Source organism: Eurosta solidaginis, chromosome 2 (assembly GCF_040869045.1).
Source record: "Eurosta solidaginis isolate ZX-2024a chromosome 2, ASM4086904v1, whole genome shotgun sequence".
Taxonomy (NCBI): domain Eukaryota; kingdom Metazoa; phylum Arthropoda; class Insecta; order Diptera; family Tephritidae; genus Eurosta; species Eurosta solidaginis.
The window spans coordinates 37,771,991-37,791,910 of NC_090320.1; the positions used below are offsets into that span (position 1 = coordinate 37,771,991).

General features: G+C 35.3%; 2 protein-coding genes across 14 annotated transcripts in view; one reads left to right on the top strand and one right to left on the bottom strand.

Moving 5' to 3' along the window:
* LOC137239570 (zinc finger protein 135-like) overlaps nt 1-19,920 on the top strand; it is a 139,050-nt gene that overhangs the window by 92,516 nt on the left and 26,614 nt on the right. The window lies entirely within an intron of this gene.
* The window catches only part of LOC137239573 (carbohydrate sulfotransferase 5), a 227,687-nt gene continuing 224,507 nt past the window's right edge, over nt 16,741-19,920 (bottom strand). Inside the window, exons 3-4 of the mRNA XM_067765027.1 lie at nt 19,680-19,881; nt 16,741-17,303 (exon numbers count right to left, since the gene is read on the bottom strand). Of these exons, the coding sequence (XP_067621128.1) occupies nt 17,178-17,303; nt 19,680-19,881 (328 nt within the window). The 3' untranslated portion in view covers nt 16,741-17,177. The remainder of the gene's footprint in view (nt 17,304-19,679; nt 19,882-19,920) is intronic.

A 19,920-nucleotide genomic window follows, 5' to 3' on the forward strand; every position in this document is an offset into this window, starting at 1 on the left:
GTTTAATGTGGCCATATAAATCGTTCCCGAGATGGTCGGGCTAGCACCTTAATGGTGCTGTCTTACCGGAGCGTACCGGATCTGTATGCGGCAAAGGACCATCACATCAATAACACTCCCCAAAGCCTTCGGGGAGCAACCTTATCACTACAACAACAACAACAAAAACAACAACATAACTTTGATTGGATAACGGTAGTACGTAAAAGGCATAAAGGAATCGTGATAGATATACATAACTTCGATAGATCAAAATTATCAGCATCAAATCAATTTTGTATTTAGCAATGCCGTCCATCCGTCCGGTAACACCCTAAATTGAGTAAATATTGAGATATCTTTATGAAATTTGGTACTGGCTTATCAGGGCGCAGAATAGAGCTGAATAGAAAGTGGCTGAAATCGCACAATAACATGCCCACTTATTCGTTATCGAAAATTTCGGAAAGGGGAAAAAATGCGATAAAACAAAGACCGAAAAACTGATGAAACTTGAAATCCTTTATATATATACATATATATATCTGTATCACAAATCGGAAGAAAATAGAGCAGTCTTTCCGTAGGAGGATATGTGGATGGCAGGAGCGTTTACTGACTGTAGATACGGGCGCATTTCATTCCATAATCCGATTTGATTTGGTCAAGAGGAGAGTAAAGCCATTACTCGGAGCAAGATTGCGTATGGTCACTGGCGAGTACAACCAAGTACAGGGAGAAGTGACATGTGAGGTCGTAATTGGGAAGGGCTCGGTGCACAAATTCGTTGTGGCAGATATTGTTGATGAAGTCATATTGGGAGCGCACTTTTTAGTTCACCATGGCATCAGAATCGATATACAAAAAAGGATTATGCGATATAAGAACAATGATGTACCACTTAACTTCAGTTTTGAGAAGGGGTTCAGTAGTACACGAGTGCTGGTGGAGGATATTCGACAAAGACCACAAACTTCAAAGACAGACCGAGATGTGGAACCAACGCCTCTAACACCCCTCTCATTATGGCCCGCCCCTGTTGAAACAGCAAGTTTCCTTGGACTCCCGTTAGAGGACATTGATGAGGGAATTTGTGAATGGTCGCACCTATTGGATGGGGCGAAGCACTGCTAAAACAACAACAGTAGACCAGGGAAAGATTGGTGGAACGAATGGAACACACAAATGAAAACACTTGCATTGACAAACCCAAATGGACGCACTAAAAGGAAGGAAAGAATCTCCCAGAAAGAATGCAAGGGTGGTATTAAGCCAGGGCGCACTAATGTTGTGAAACGTCAAAACGATACGGATTATGCAAAGCCTATCCATCAATCTCAAGCTCTTCGAAGTAGTCCATGGGCCAAACAACAGATGTGTGTGATGCAACGAATCACGATAATGAGGAGTAAGATGAAACAGGTACGACAAGAACAACAATTCGGAAGGTTTTCTGGAGGGAGATTTGGTAGTGTTATACAACCCTCACAGGCAGAAAGGCATTCCATCAAAATTTCAGTGTAGCTGGGAAGACCCGTACAAAGTTGTGTAGCGGATCAGTGATGTCGTCTACCGCATACAAACAATTGGGAAACCACGAAATAGTAGGTGGTTCATTTGGAGATGCTAGCAGCGGTTGGATCGGGAGATTTGTCTCATCGGGGCGACCAGACTTAGGTGGTGGAGGGCAGTGTGGCGAATATTAGCAGATCACAATATTATTACATCACTATTCTGCTACTAAATAAATGCACAACAACTAAAAAGCAAGCAGCCACACTTATGTACATGTAAACATTAAAGCAAGCAGCCACACATACATAGAAGGCAACGAAGAATATTCCACACACATTACCAGTAGCTCGAAGCGAAGAGATTATTTCACATACACTTATGTAGTCAGCAGATAAGAGTGAAGAGAAACAATCACACATCACGTTATCATCAGCTAAGAGCAGAAGTTTTTACTCACACTTACACACGCATATAGCTAAATAGATAGTATGAGATACAACTGTTTAGGAAGGCATGTTCGTGAAAAGTCTAGACCTTAAGAGAAATATGCGAACGAGGCAACGGAGAGTATAAAAGTAGCGCAAGCTGAGGAATAATCGATCAGTTTGATTCTGACACGCTTTTAGTGAAGTACGAGAGTATTGTAAAGTACTTCTGCTACAGTAGAGTTGTAAATAAAGGATATATTGCTATATTGTACTATATATTTGTGTTATTTATTCGACAGTTCAGCGATTCGAACGTTAACAGAAGGTGCAAAAATAATCGGAAATTGCCAAAATTCGTTACAATATATTGGCTTATAACTTTATTTCTGTTTGGTTTAAGAACCAAAATTTTATGACATCAGAAACAAGAAATTGAAATTTGTCTGAGATATTTCACTTCGAGCACTTCTAAGCGTAAAAAACTTGCTTCTCTAACGAACGACCGTAAATTTTTTCCGTTCTTTTTTTTTTGCTTCTTCGCACGAAATCTTAGAATACAACAACCTTAACTAATCTTTGAAACTTGTATCTTGTTGGAAGCAGAATTGACTGAGGATTCTCTTAACCAAAATCTTCATGAAAACCGTTAATCAAATTGAACAAGTGATGCACTACGTTGAATTTTCAAAATATTTTGTAAGGTTTCTCTTAATTTACAAACTAACAAATTATACATTGTTGGAAGCGCAAAAATTTAATTTTTCTTACTTACTTAATTGGCGCTTAACCGTTTAAACTGTTATGGCCGTCCAACAAGGCGCGCCAGTCGATCCTTCTCTCTGCCAACCGACGCCAATTGGTTACACCAAGGGAGTTTAAATCGTTTTCCACCTGGTCCTTCCAGCGGAGTGGGGGCCGCGCTATACCTCTGCTTCCATAGGCGGGTTCCGATAGAAACACTTTCTTGGCCGGAGCGTCATCTTTCATTCGCATAACATTCCTTTCCTTTTTCTGATAACATAAAAATTTGGTTCGGAGACACCAAACAGAAATAAAGTTATAAGCCAATATACGGATAAACACATGAAAACGGGGTTTTTGGCCCCTAACTCCATAGCTCGATGGTATATTGGAAATTTTAAGTGGGTTCAAGTGCTCGACTAGACCTACAAATTGCGACACATCTCGCCAAGAATATATTTTCAAACGATGCAGTTTTCTCAAAAAGCGCTTGGGGAATTTTGGTAAATTTTTATTGCTGAGCTTCGTTTAGCTCACAAAACAGGAATCCCCCAAAAAAAATCTGGGGTGATGTGACTGTTGGGTTAGGTTAGGTGGTAGCGGCCGTGATAAGGGAAGCTCACTTGGACAACATGAAGGTCTCTTGTAATACCACATACAATAAAATAACGGTGACGTAGATATAGCTACTTAGAGAAACGTTGGGTAGCAACGATAAAGCTCTGAATGAGATACCGATCTCAACTTTGGATAAATCCGCGGGAGATCCAAGTGAGTCGCGGCCGAAGTACTTTCGCCTAGTTCTGGCAAAAGCTGGGCAATCAAGCATAAAGTGATTTGGTGATTCCACCTCATCATCCTCCATGCAGTTGCAGCTGCAGCAGGATGGAGTTTCCAATATATATTTTGTGACTTTGACTTCGAATTAAAACAAAAACTTGTCTCTAAACTATCCATATTGCTTTACCGGGAACTTGAACGCAGTACCTTCGTTGTGGTAGGCGGAGCACGCTATTACCACATCCCCGCGGCACCGCTTTTTGCTAGTCGCGGTAGGGACACATTAGGGACGATTGTTTGCCATTAATAGTAAATACACTTCCATATATTTTTTATATTATTTATTTAATTTGTTATACATTTTTAAATTGAAGCTTTTAGAATATTAATATTTTGCCAAAAAGTAAAATTTTTTTCTAAATATTTTATACATATTTTGTATGTATTAAATTTTAATTTGATCATCAATTGTATTGAAATTGCTTTGATAAGTTTACATTACGTTTGATTTTAAAATATTGCATTCCATTATTTGTTAAACAAATAATTTTTAATAACTAATATAATGTAATTATTTAATAAGTCGACTAAGATATTTTTTATTCTATTGAAAGATTTTTTAAATTTTATATTCTAATATCCTTGTTTAGTTGTTCGGGTTACTGAATAATTATATTCGATTTCATATCAACAATAATATAAATTATATCCTAAATTATATTCGAATATAAACTACTATGTGTATTAGGACGGGTCAAATTGTATGGGGAAAAAAACTTCAGGTGCACATCCAGTTTCTGAATCTATGAGTCATACCGAGTAATATTGTTCATGGGACCATAGGTCTGAAATGAATTTCGTGCCTCCCTAATTTTGTTAGAAGATTTTATATCCCAATCCGAATCCGAATTTGACATTTAATTTCAGGTATTTTATTTGTGAGAGCCGCTATTCGGATTAGGATATACAATTTTCTAACAAAATTAGGGAGGCTCGAAATTCATTTCAGACCTATGGTCCCATGGACAATATTACTCAGTATGACCCATAGATTCAGAAACTGGATGTGCCTTTTCAACAATAAATTTGACCCACCCTAATGTGTATATTTTTAACATAGATTGTTTTCAGCTTTTACTCATAAATTAATAATTTACATTTTAATTTAAAAGTCTTAAATTACAGGTGTTCTAGGTGTACTTCAGGGAACGTAAGTTATACTTTAAAAACCACAAAATTGATTTTGGAATAAGCAATTGTACTTCAGAAGCTGTAAAATATACTTAAGAAATGGGAATTTGTACTTTAAAAACCGTAAAATAAAGCTTTATAATGAACGTACAGCGCATAAAAAAATTGTTTTGCCGTCAACTTTATTCTGATGTGGGTCCTTCAGGGGGGTAGCCGAGATCGCTACAACACTGTAGGGTTTGTCTTCTGAAGTACAGTGTAAGACTTGAAGTGCAACTGAAACACAATAAGTGGTTTCTGAAGCTCCATTGACTTACCTGAAGTACAATTTACGGTTTGTGAATTGAAATTGACTTTTCTTAAATGCATGTTACGTTTTCTGAAGCACACTTGACTACTCCGAAGTACATTTGAGTATACCGAAGTACAATTTATCGTTTCTATATTACAAATGATATTGTGGCGAATGTTGACATCACTAGGCTGTTAGTAAATAATCACGCAACAACAAAAACATGAAGGAGCCACTCTTATGTACATGTTGCCAAATGTCCCGTATTGGCCGGGACATCCCGTATTTTTCACAAATTTTAAAGTGTTCCGCCGGGAAATGCTATTAATAAATATTAATAAATAATAATCTGCTACGAAACATGGCCATATTTGCGGCTTCGATTGTATTCAGCTCATTAGCATATTGCATGCAACTCCCTAAAGAAGAAAAATTCATCCCTACTGTGGTTCTGAACATGGTATAAAAAAGAAGGTAGGTCCACTCGAAATGTTTTGACGTATTTGGGGATTTTTGAAGTTTCATAATGTTTGTTGTTTTGCTAGAAGCGTTGCCATACCATTACTGTTTAAGGCGAAATTGTGATTTTTCGGGATGGAAATTTCCTTCAGGGTGAAAAGGCAATGGTCATCTGAGACAATAATAATATGCTTTGACACGATTTATGTGCATAAATATCGATTGAGAATACAGTAAAACATGAAATTTTATTGAAAAATTGTGGATAATAACTCATACATTGGTTAATGACTCATATCTTTATGTCAGCTTGATCCATAGGCAGAAAAAAATGCACGAAAAATCGTGTTGTTCTAGCATGGCCCTATTATCATGCCTCTACAGTGGATATTTCTCAAGGCATATTGAGAAAAAGTGTACCTCCAAAGTCTGCAGTGAGTGGTAGGTGTTTAATTTGTTACGTTTGTGGGACGCCACATCCATGTCAATGCTAAAAGGGCACAGAATGTGTGTAGGTGGGGCTTGCCCCAAGGTGCCGCCTGGTAGAACGGGCAAAATAATTTTCATAACTAGGGGCTAACCTGCAGAGCTACAAGGCAATGTTCCCCCTAAAAAATAGTTCAACAATTCCCTCCTCAAGCGCTACGCTTGAATTATACAATATATAAAAAATGTAGACTTGTAGCCAATTTATCACCATTCAATTTCAAAAAAATTGCGTTTAAGTATGGTAAACTCTTTAGAAATTTCCGTCGGTTTATAAGGACCTCGTTTGGGCAACCAATTGACAAATGTGAATTTTTGTCCCGTACGGACACTTAGGAAGGATATATTCCCTTGCTTTGTACACTTCGATCCATGTTTCTTCCACCAAAGCAATTTTCGGGAACTTGAAAAACTTATTAAAAACTATCTTTTCTAGGCTATTTCGTGTTAAAATATTTCCAAAGCATGCGGCTTATTTTTTTACTTTTTTATTTAAAATAACTATGAAGATAATTTAGTCGTATCCTTTAATATGAAATCCTTCAAAATTTAAAAAATTCGTAACATTTTTCAATCTGGGGTCATTGTCATTGTCCCCCGCAAAAGTCACTAAATGGAACTACCTCCATTTTTTGTATCATGGTTCTGAATATCGTCAATGTTTGACATTTCGCACACCTAAATATTCATTTTGCATGGGGAAGTATTGTGTTTTAAAATAACGTTTGGAAAATGAATCCAAAGAATATTGAATTCGCATTAAACACAGTAAACCAGTAAACGTATAAATTGTTAGCCGGTTTCATAAAAATATTTGTTATAAATAAAAGAGTTTAAAAAGTTTAATTCTATCTAAAAATTATTTCGCCGAATGAGCAACCCATACAAATATATAGGTGTTTCTTATTTTTCAAATTTCCCGGGAAATTTAAAAAAATCCCGGGAATTTGGCACAAATTTGAGGGCTTTCCCGGGAACCCGAAATAAAAATCTGGCAACCCTAATACATGTACACATTAAAGCTAGCAACAATTTTGTAGAAGGCGACGAAGAGATATCTCACACACACACATGTCATCAGCTGAAGTTTTTACTCACACATACACGCTATATAGCTCAGTTACCAAGCAGGAGATACAGCGAAATGTCTAGACGTTAGTAGATATATGCGGACGAGGCAACAGAGATTATAAAAGCAGCGCAAGCTGAGGAATGACGAATCAGTTTTGATTTAAACACGCTATTGGTTGTGAAGTATAATTGTGAAGTAATACTCCCAAAGTAATCTAAGTAAATACCAGTTTGCAAAACTGAATATTGGACTGATTTATTCAACAGTTTAGCAATTCGAACGTTAGCAAAAGGTTTCAGATAAGCCTAATTTCCCTAAATTCGTTACAATATGAAGTACATTCGCTTCACAAGGCAGCCGTACTGGAGCGACTCGAGATTTTTCCCGACCAAGAGCTGTCATTTCAGTGTAACCTCAATTAATTTGTTCCGACCCTGAAGTACATTTATTCTACCGTTTATGAACAATATTTCATGGGTTCTGAAGTGAAGTACACTTGAAAAAGGTGTTTTTTTAGATATACTTCAGAATAGCCAATTGTGCTTCGGAATCTGTAAAATTAATTTCAGATTAACAAAATATACTTCAGAAGATGTAAAATGTAATAGTCAGTTGTACTTCAGAAACCGTAAAATCAATTTCAGACTGAACATTTGTACGTTTGAAAACGTAATATAGACTTCGGCATAGTAAATTGTACTTACTTTTCACACAAAAAATATATACGAATTTTTTCTTGAACGTTTTCTTATGATGTGGATACCGCGATTAAAACAAAATTGTGGATTCATTAAGCTTCTGTATGAAATTGCTATTAAACTTAAAAGTTTGATTTTTTTTACCAGAAAAACTGGTTAACTGGTTAACTAATTAACGAAAATAAATAAAAGTAAAAAAATTATTTGTTAAGAATTTTTGCTGCTGTTTTTGTTTTGTGTTGTGTTTTTGTCTGTATTAATTCACCGGCCCCCAAATTACAGCTTTCGCTAACGCTAAATCTCCATTGCCAAAAATCTCTAAAACAGCATCAAGTGCGCAGAAAGGCATGCAGCATTTAGTACCATGTTGTCTTAAGGTCCGATGTAAAAGTATATGAGTTAGACCATATGGTACTAAATGTTGCATAATTTTCTGCGCTCTTGATACTTTTTTATATATTTTTGGCCATGGCGTGTTGACGTTAGGGAAGTTTGGAGTTTTGAGGCAGGTTTGGGTTAAATATTTCAAGTGCGCGCATTTAAAAACAATTTTTGCTTTAACAATTTTTTTAAAATCCAATTTTTTTTAAATTGTTTAAATTTAAAATTTATTTAACTAAATTAATTACATATATAGCTATAGAAACTAAAGAGTAGTATATTCGTATGTGTAAATAAAATGGTTGCAAAAAATGTATAACGCCTAAAACTATGCAATATAAAAATATCATGTAATAAGTATTTTTGTGTTGTGTTTGCAAGATTAAATCAATATTAAATTCTTGAAGTATATGCGTACATATATAATAATACTTATACAAAATCTATAAATATTTATTATTAAACATTTTTTTGTTTTCATTATTACACTAACCACTACAGTGTTGCACTGTTGATACGTTTGCATTATGTATGTATGAGATGTGTATATGTACGTATTAGAGCCAAAAACAAAACCAAATGCAAAAATAAAGATTACCCAATATCCGCCAGTATCACATATTTTGAAAGGCATATTCGAAAAAAAATATGGTTCTGCCTCTAAATTTCAGTTTTCTCTACGTTAAAACTTCATCGCATAAAATCTTTAAAACAATATTAAGTGCGCAGAAAAGTATGCAACATTTAGTACGCTGTGGTCATAGAGAATAATCGCCAAAGTCCTATGTAACGTTTACATGGGGTTTAGGCTGTTATTGTTTGTGGCCATATGTAATGTGCCCTTAGAATTAGTTCCGCTTTTACTATATTCAATTGTTCAATACAGCTCATTACTTTTGGCATCAAGTTACCATTATGTCATAAATTACGACCACACAACAATTGAATGTGAAAGGCAATTTAAATTTTGTGTACCCTAGCTAGTTAAACGGGTCATTAAACGTAAAATAATACAGAACAACACACTTGAAATCTAATATGTCAATGCCACTTGAATGTCAGTAAGAATAGTTAAACATAACTGGTGCACAAGTTATGTATGGCCATTCTCCAAAGGCGGGTGGTGTAATGTGCCCTTAGAATTTGTTCCGCTTTTACTACATAAATTCAATTGTTCAATACATATTTACACACCTGCAGACCTCAGACGTTACGAAGTTATTAATATCAAATTGCAAAGTAGGCACTTATGCATTGACTACACATATTCGTTTATATCGGTCAATTGGTCACGGTGACTTACTCACTTTGGCCATATACACACATACATATGTACTGAAGTACTGAAATAAGGTCATTCCAATATGCTGACTTTACATACAGGAAATATGTACATTTTAGTTCGTAAGTATTAGTGTAAATAAATGTATGTAGAGTAAGAATATTTTGTATAAATGGGGAAACAATGCTTAAATAAAAATCAATTGAACAATTACTACTCATCATACACGAACCTTTTTTATTTAAATACTATAATACTAAATGTTGCATGCTTTTCTGCACATTTGATATTGTTTTAGAAATTTTAAGCGCTGGAGTTTTAGCGTAGCGAAAGCTAGAATTTGGTGGCTGGAGGTAGCAAATTTAAAATGTTGCGGCTTTTAAAAAATATTTTGGAATTTGACTAGTAACAAACTCCGAAAATATGAGGAACGTTAAAAAAGTGACACGATTTTTTTTCAGAATTGCCTTGCACAAATATTATATAATTGTGATGTATGGAGAGCTTTTGTTTTCTGATACCGTATAATGTACATAGTACGTATATATTTCAGTGCGTAAAAAACTATGTATTCAATAACTGGAGGTGGCACGCGCGCTCGCCTTGTCAGACATCAGTCGGAATGTATCGTCTTTTCAATTTGCTTCTTTGAAATCATGAAAGTCCGCCGTGCGTACTCTCCTTGGGATGCTATTCTGCCTTTAAAACCTCAATTATGTTCACGAAGGCCTATGATTTTCCCTGCATTTAGTATAGCACAAAATTTTGTTACGAAACAAAAGAGTTTGATTGAATAAATTTCAAAGACACTGTGTCACCCCAACCAGTTGAATAGTTTCAAAATTCGTTTTATAAGCTACAAACTCCATATCCAAACTCCTCGAAAATTATTTTTTTGTGTATGCAGTGGAACTTTTTTTCCTGAGCCTAAATCCTATCTAGAAATCGATGGCGCGATATCGGTTAACTTTAGTCCATACAAATCGACCCACCCTAGTATGCATATTTGATTGTTCTGTGGTTGTGCGAAATTTAAGGTTTTTCTTTTTTTAATTGAGATTCGTAAGCAAGCAGTATGATCTATATTCCGCTTTACAATTGCTGTTAAGTAAGTTTGTTTCATATCTTTTCCATATTTTGGCCACAACACACAATTGCTTTTGAGCTTAAAAACAACTTCTAGAAATCTAAAATTTTTTTCTTACTACATACTAAATTCGAAATAAAAAATACAAAATTTTACAAAATAGTACATAATACGAATACATATTTTCTTACATATGTTTGTTACTTTATTCAACTTCTCCTTTTTGTTTGCCTTGCTCATAACTCACTCGTCATTGCAAACAAAAAAGTTTACCCGCTCTAGTATGTTTTTCATTTGTCTGCAGGCTGCTAAAAAATTAAAAATGTGGCGTCCATCGCAATTTTCATCGCTTTTGTATTTCAACAGCAAATAGTTTGGTTCATATTTAAAACCATGTAAACTAAAACTTAAAACTTTCTGGAGAAAATCGCGAAAATTAGCAAAAAAAAATGGTTTTTCATAAAACTTTAACCTTTTCGCTACGGAGTTCTATCTCCACTCCTCTAATATTTTTTTGACATCTATTTTTTTTTCTTTAAATAATAAAATATTTGAAAAACTATATTCTGAATACTTTAACAATCAGTAAGTATTTTCATTATCCTGGCACATATTGTCCCATTTACAGAGAAATCTCTCATTAAAGACACCGCTATTAGGCGGACACCTCTCTTGGCTGGGCAGCTCTTGTTTCTCTTCCTAGTTCGTTTGCTTTTTCGTCATCATCCAAATAAAAAGTTATTTCGACTGCAGCTTACTTCCACTAACTCTGCTGCTTTGGTCACGTCTGCCACTTCCGCATTAAAGACCCTTTAGTAATCTTTCAGCTTGCATGATCTGCTTATTAACGGGTCGGCACAGTATACCCTCCTATGTTGTTGTTGCTGGATTAACGACAAAGACACTCTCCGAAGGTTTTGGGGAGTGTTATCGATGTTGACGGTCCTTTGCCGGATATAGATCCGGTACGTTCTGGTAACAAACCACCATTAAAGTACTAGCCCTACCATCTCGGGAACGATCTATATGATCACACGAGCCGGACCCGTGCGCATCTTGCGCAACCAATATAAAAGTCTCTTATCAAAGATCAACAGAAATCAGCTGTTCTATAAATCAATTAAAACTTACAGCTTGCGCTTCCATCTGGCGTATGGGAGCAACTGCCGGTAAAGCAATGCAAATATTCACAATAATGCCATAGTACAAACAAATAGATTTCTTTGTGTGCTCACAATCGTTTATATTTAACAAATTGTTTTAATAAAACATAGCTAAACAAAAGCACTACGACCAAAATTGCCCAAAGCTCGCTAATAGCCCGAATCTCCACCTTTACATCCAAAACTGTAGTTATAGATTTGGATTCCAAATAAGAACGAAAAAGGGATCCATACATAAAAACAGCAATTAGAAATAATATATATGATTAAACCTTCTAGGCCATCTCCGTGAGGAACTTGGGGTCGCCAGAGCCTCGCCTGCTAAATATGTGTATGATACATTCATATTTGGGACAGGATTTCCCTCGCATAAGTGAGGCTGACAATTGGGTTCCGGAAGCTTTGAAGCGATAAAGCTTTGTATTGCGCTTATCAACCCCTTGACTCACTATGTACGCTCCTATTGGCACGTGTATATGCTTCCACGCCCTTATATCTCCCATACAACCGATTGTGCAGATAAGAGGTTTTTCGCCATATCCTCCTCATTTTGATGCTTGCATATAAGGCATGCATTGTTGTCTGAAAAAATCGTCATGATCAGTCGTATATATAACATATATCCCATACAACTGATTGTTAATATTTTAAATAGTTTTGAAATTTCAACTGATTATTGTTCAGATCCATTCATGAAAGATATGCGGCAGAGCCGAAGACACTCCGTTCTTACTGGTTTTGTTTTAGCCACTACGGTTCGGGAAATTAATGATATTTAAAAAACATTATGAATGAAGGTAGAACATATTGTTCCAGCAGTAGCGAAAGGGTTAAAATTTTTGAAACACATTTCAATGTTGTAGGGAGCATAAAGCTTGCTCTATTTTCATCTCTGAATGGTTTTTAAATCGCCTTACCCAAAAATTCGGTTGAAGAACGCCATATCTCGAAATTTTGTTCCCACCTGACAATTTATGTTAAGTTGGCGCATTTTTGAAACGCGTTCTGTGATAGTGCTTACTACATAAAAGTTAAAAAAAAAAACCGATTTTTTCTAATCGTTTTTTGAGATACGACGTTTTGAAAGCTGTGGCGTAGATAAAGTGATCTTCATTTGTGACAAAAAACAAAACTATTATCAAATTTTTTCTTTTCCTTTTTTGGTTAATTGATGAAAAAACTAAACTTAAACATATTTAAAAATATTTTTTAATTTATCTCAAATTGTAGGAAACTTTTGAGTATGCAATCATATCTGTTTAACAATGTAGAACTTTGAAGTCTTTGATTTTGGAATATTTTTTTCTCACTGGATGTTTTGGATTCTTTTCCATACAGTGTGTTGAGAAGAAAAAAGAAAATTTGATTGCTAGTTTTCGATTTTTTCAAAAATATGTTTGAGATTCGTAATATAATTTAATTTTGTTTAAAATATACTTAATAATAAAAAAAAAAAAAAATTAAACAACGTGATATCAGGGCCCCTATTACGTTTTTCGTTCAGTGACTATAAACCATTTTCAACTGTAGCATAAATATGCAGTTGCTATTTCTTAAAATAATAATAACTTTTGAGCCTAACGAGTTCTAGTAGCTAGTTCACTTACATATGTCATTAATCCGATCCACGATTTCAGAGCTATTTAAAAAATGATTTTCGATCGCGGATCGTAAAACGTAATACGGACCCACGATGGACAAGGTGACAGCTGTTTCGACTATGCTTTGTAAATCACTTCAAAGTCTTTTCTCCCGGAACTATGGTACGAACACACACTCCTGCGATGTTTAAACTGTTGACAAACCCATTGAGTCATCCCTTTGCATAGATTTATTTTTTGGACTGTACATACTTTGTATGTTATCTTGTACCAAAGCTATGCTTCTGCTGTTGGCAAGTTAATAAATTATAAAAAGAAAATAAACAAATTTTAAGCATTTTTTTATATGAGCCGGATCCATGCGCTTCTTGCGCAACCAATATAAAAGTATCTTATCAAATATCAACAGAAATCAGCTGGCAATCAATTAAAACTTTCTGCTTGCGCTGCCACCTAGCGTACAATAGCAACTGCCGGTAATGCCGTGCAAATATTCACAATAGTGCCATAGTACAAATATATTTCTTTGTGTGCTCACCATCGTTTATTTTTAACAAATTGCCCAAAGCTGGCTAATAGCCCGAATCTCCATCTTTACAACCAAAACTATTTATAGATTTGGATTCCAAATATGAGCGAAAAATATATACATAAAAACATAAAAACAGCAATTAGAAATAATATATATGATAGACATCATTGGCATTCTAGAACAAAGCAAATCTTTGGTACAGGCTGTCTAAAAAATAAACTATGCATAGAAGGAAAGTGAGAAAAGTCTCACAACATAGCAGAAGTGCGGGTTCGAATCCCACTCCCGCACACTGGTCGGTCTTATATGGAGTTGGTGGCCAAAAATACTTTCAGTAGAGATATCAGCGTGAAACTTTGGTCACGGCTTTACAAATATGTGAGAATTATTTTTTCATAAAATTGGTGGGGATGATACCTTTATACCGATCCACAACCACCCACTTTCACCGCATGCGTACAAAAAGTAGATGTGGGGGAAAAGTGCTAAGATGTGTCTATCGCAAATACAATTTTTTATAGGATTAAATAAAGAAATTAAAGTTATTAAAAGATCTTGCATACATAACAATAACAAAACAACAAAAACACACAAAAGTTTACCTTTGCATATCGTCGACTGGATAAAATAATGTCGTATGTAACGTGTGAGCACATATAACATACGACAATAATTTATCAGGGTGACGCTATCAGAAAACTGTCGCAAAACATACATAGTGGCAGCTTATATTAACACTTTGGAATCTTAAAACTTTGACTAATAATAAGATATAAGTCCGAACGTGAGAATCGGTGAGGAATCCAACTAAAACTTTACCTGAAATTTAAATATTTGTGCAAATTAACACTAATAAAGACACTGGTGAAAATTTAAATAACAAAAAAAAAAAAAACACAAGCTAAACACACTCAAATTATTTCAAAATGAAGTAAATACCTTTGACTTCAATATTCATTTCTATTTATTTCAATACAATGATGTTTTATGTATTTTTAAATAGCTTACGGGCCAATTAAACTTCCTTAACCCTAACGCCATAGTCGTAACCATACCCAAAACCACAACCATCCCCATTGTGATCGATTAATGGTGCCATAACCTTAAACATCTGACATTTTCATAAAAATGAGGAACACGCAAAAAATTACAAACATATTCCACAAACAATAAGTCTCTTAGTCAAAACGTATCCAAAACAATAGATAAAATATGCAATAAAATAATTTAAAAAAAGTTCTTAAGTTAAACGGTTTTATTGAAAACAATACTTACATAAAGTAATAATAATATTAAAAGGTATAAAATAATTAGGTAGGCCCTAGGTACTAATCATCGCACTCCTCATCAATCTAGGGCGTTGATCAGACAATTAAATAAAAGCGTTGGGCGCGTGAAATTTCTAAAAATGTGAGGCGTAGCATAACCTGATTAAGGTTCAGTTGGTTTTATATAAGACTATCAATAGAAATTTGACGCGTCCAACGCTTTTATTTAATTGTCCGATCAAAATTGATGAGGAGTGTGATGATTAGTACCTAGGGCCTACCTAATTATTTTCTAGCTTTTAATATTATTATTACTTCATGTAGGTATTGTTTTCAATAAAACCGTTTAACTTAAAATTTTTTTTAAATTATTTTATTTTCAAGTTTTTAGTCTTTATTTCATTGCCTCTTATTTCTCATTATATTTAGTTCATTTAGTGACTCATTATTACAAGGAATCTTTCCTGACAATTTCTTACAATCTAAGTCCTCACTACATAATCCTTCCAAAGACTTTACTCGACTCTGCGCCACGTATTCTTGTCCCTCCTCCAACTCCAAAATATTTTGATGTCATCTACCGGACTGTATGTAATATTTGTTCCAAATATGAGCCAAATCGGGCATCATAGGTCGCTTTTTATTCATGTATGTATTATGTGTTCCAAATATGGACCAAATCGGACCACAAGTACGATTTTTTTGAATATCTCGATCTTTTCGGCACCTAGCGGCGATTTTTTTCATAGGTCGCTTTCTATTCCTGTATGTATTATGTGTTCTAAATATGGACCACATCGGACCACAAGTACGATTTTTTTGAATATCTCGATCTTTTCGCCACCTAGCGGCGATTTTTTTCATAGGTCGCTTTCTATTTTTGTATGTATTATGTGTTCCAAATATGAGCCAAATCGGACCACAAATACGATTTTTTTAATATCTCGATCTTTGCGCCACCTAGCGGCGATTTTTTTCATAGGTCGCTTTTTATTCCTGTATGTATTATGTGTTCCAAATATGAGCCAAATCGGACCACACATACGATTTTTGTGAATATCTGGATCCTAGCGCCACCTAGCGGCGATTTTTTTCTTATTATTGCATTGCATTTCTTATTATTGCATTTCAAGCTTGTAGCTTATCGGGAAATTACTTAAATTTCAATTACAAAATTCGTTCACAACGGCCGTGCATGCAGCCGTGCGGCCTGCCTGTCAAGTCAACCTAAATAAAACCATTTAAAAAGTTAATAAATGCACCAACTCAAATATTTTTAGGTTATGGATATGGCAAAAAACCATAAACTAATTGGTTGGCTATGATAAGGTTATGGCTTTAGCGTTATGGTATGGCACCATTAATCGATTACATTGATTTCCATAAGGTTGGTTCTATCAGATGTTTTATCTGGTTATGGTTAAGTCACCAATTAACTGGCTCTTCAAAGTTGCACTTTATTTTTAACTTGCTCACACTGCAAAAACCAACTAATACCATAACCTCACTTTTGCAGCTATTCTTCAAAGAGCACAGTTTGAATACAAAAAAAAAATATACCTTTTAAAAGGCTGTTCTAATAAGAGATACTAACGACACATTTGGTGACAAACTTTTCACTTAGATTTTTTTATTTTTGGCATATGGACCGACCACTGTGTCCCGGGAGAAAAAGACTTTGAAGGGATTTACAAGGTATAATCGAAAGAGCTGTCACCTTGTACGTCCTGATAGCACGTTGTGTCAGTTTCCGATTTTTTAGGCTTAACAAAAAAGATATTTAAATACTTCTCGAAAGTGGTTTGAAAATAATTTTCTTTTTTTCGCTATATAATTCATGTCATATTATTCTAAACTTAAAAATGCATAAACTATCTATTGTGTTGATAATTTTAGCTGCTATTATCGTGTTTGCAGCTTTACATAATATAACTAATCGAGCTTTAAAGCTGTGTTTGAAAATCGCCTTTTTTATAAGCAAGTTATTCTAACAAATTTTTTTTTTCGTATTATGTCGCTCCACCTTAATGCATCTATAAATAACTTGTTCGATATATCACAACATTATAGAAGAAAACGTAATTTATACGAATTAGATAAAAAAATACATGTAAATACAAATATATGGTATATAAGCTAGGAGACATGTGTATGTTTGTTAATTTATAAAATTACATAACTAGTAATTTAATTAATAGTTAACAATATTGAGAGCACACACTTCACGCCAACGGTGGTGGCAATACAATCGGATCGAATGTTGTTTGTTGAAAATTTGTGAAATTCTCGATTTTTCTATAGCCCCATAATCGCATGGCCTCTTCGCAGTTATTCTGTATATTTTTGATCTATTTAAATGAAATTCGTTATTATTAAATATTGCATTAAATAATTACTAGGGGACTAATAAAAGTTCCCTTGATAAATAGGAAAATATATTTGTACGAGCCGGACCCGTCCGCATCTTGCGCAACCAATATAAAAGTCTCTTATCAAATATCAACAGAAATCAGCTGTTCTATCAATCAATTAAAACTTACAGCTTGCTCTGCATCTTGCGTATGGTAGCAACTGCCGGTAATGCAGTGCAAATATTCACAATAGTGCCATAGGACAAAAAGATTTTTTCGGTTGCTCACAATCGTTTATTTTTAACAAATTATTTTAATAAAATATGGTAAAACAAAAGCACTACGACCAAAATTGCCCAAAGCTCGCTAATAGCCCGAATCTCCATCTTTACATCTAAAACTGTAGTTATAGATTTGGATTCCAAATAAGAGACATAAAAACAGCAATTAGAAATAACATATATGATTTATTTCCAATTTTTGTTGATTGGAATGGGTTTCTTAAGGTATAGACCATCCAAAGGGTGCGATCACTCACAAATTGTCGCCAATATCCTCTAACAGGAGTCCGAGGAAACTTACAGTTTCAACAGGATTGGACCTAAGAGATAAGGGTGTTAGGGAAGGCGCTGGTGCCACATTGCAGTTGAAAAAATGGTTGGCGTTATGTGGGGACACGGTACAAGCGGGACATACAATGGGTTTGTCGGGATTGTTACTCGATAAATAAGAGTTGAACCTATTACAGTATACAGTTTGAAATTGAGCTGGAGAGACGGGCGTCTACCTACGCAGGTTGCTTTCCTCAACTGCGAGTTTAGGGTGCATATTTGCCTTTGAGAAAGGTGTTCACCGGGCTTTTGATGGCATAGTAATTTGTCGACTTCTTGTGCGACTTTTCTTTATACGGCTGACTTCTTGAGTGCCGAAGTTCTTTATAATGTTTATGAAGATGACTGCATAAGTTCCTGGAATGAGGGGCTTCTTCAATCAGATTTCTGTTGGGTTGCCCAGGTTTCTGGACATTCAGCACAAACTGATTGTTCAGTATTTCATTTCTCTCCTTTATGAAAGGTATTCTCGCCTCACCGTGTTGATGATGACGACATATGAAGACATCTCATGGCAGTGCTTAGCGCGGAGTTTTGACAGGCTTTTCTTTGTGCTTTCCCATGCGCTGCCAGCGAAGAACTTGAGATAGTCGTTAATTTTGAATCAAAACTCATCAATGGAAGGGCCAGGAACTGTTGCCATTATCGTGCAGTCATCGGCGTAGGACACAATCGTAATTCCTTCTGGCAGGGAAGGGAGCTTCGATACATAAACTTTTAACATAAGTGTGGATAGGACACCACCCCACGACCACACAGATACTTTGTAGTCCAACTTTTCAGCATGGAAGAAAAGGTACACCCTTCCACTTGCAGTAACGTGCTATGATTGACAGTGTCAAAGCTTTTTGATAAGTCTAGCGCTACGAGTACTGTTCTATGGTGGGATTCTTGGTTGAGTACGAAATTTATTTCTGTATTGATAGCGTTTAGCGCGACGGTAGTGTTATATAATTTACGAATGCTATGCTGATGATTGGCAAGTCGCAGCCTTGCGTTGAAATAGGGGAGTAGCACAGTTTCAAGTGGATACTGGCTATAGGAGAGATATCGCACAATACAAGTCCCCTACATTAGCTGGTTTTCCAGGTTTACGTAGCGGTACCATCCTCATAATTTTAAATTTTTCAGAGTTTATTAATGTAGATGGAGACAGGTTGAAGACGAACGCCAGATATTTAAATCCCTCAAAGCCACGGTTTTTACGCATCGGCATGGCAATCCCGTCCGTGCCTAGTACTTTAGATGACTTAGCAAGTTTGATGGCTTCTTCAACCTCTGTAGCGGTGAGGGTAATAGGAGACGGGCTGCGTTTATGCTTATTTTCGCATCTGCTGGACTATTGTCTGTATTTGTCGACCGAAGAATGTACTTTGTTTTGTCGACAGAAAGCGCTCGCGCAGTTTCTTCGCATCCGTTAGCACTTTATCGCCAAAGACGATGGATATGATGGATGGATATTTTGTCATTGTACTGGGTAGGGTTTGAGAGGGACTTTACGTTTGTGTGGCATTACCAGATCCTCGAATTTTTTCAATGATCTGCCTTTTGACCCCTCGAAAAAGCAAAAATTTATACAATTCAAACAAGAAAAGAATCAATGTTATCGGGCCAATTTTAAGCTTCGAAAGTCATTATCAATGTTTTGGAGGCAAATTTCGCAAAACGGAAATCTGAATTCGTTGCTCATGGATCCATCTATTCAAAAACTTTCTATAGGTATACAACTTTTTTTAATTAGATAATTCGATTTTTTTCTTACCTCGTCTATTCGTAAATCTTGCTTCCAATGAAAGGGTGCCGATTTTGAATCCCGATACGTTGAGCTAACACCGCCGATATTAACTTTTGTATGCGTATCTAGAAATTCTTCAACGAGTGGATCGAACGGTAAACCATAAAATTGTAGCACCTCTTGTGTCATATCGTAGGTATTCAAGGATAGATCCTCATAACGTAATGTTCTGAAAAGAAAAACAAAAAACAAACAAAAACTTTCATAG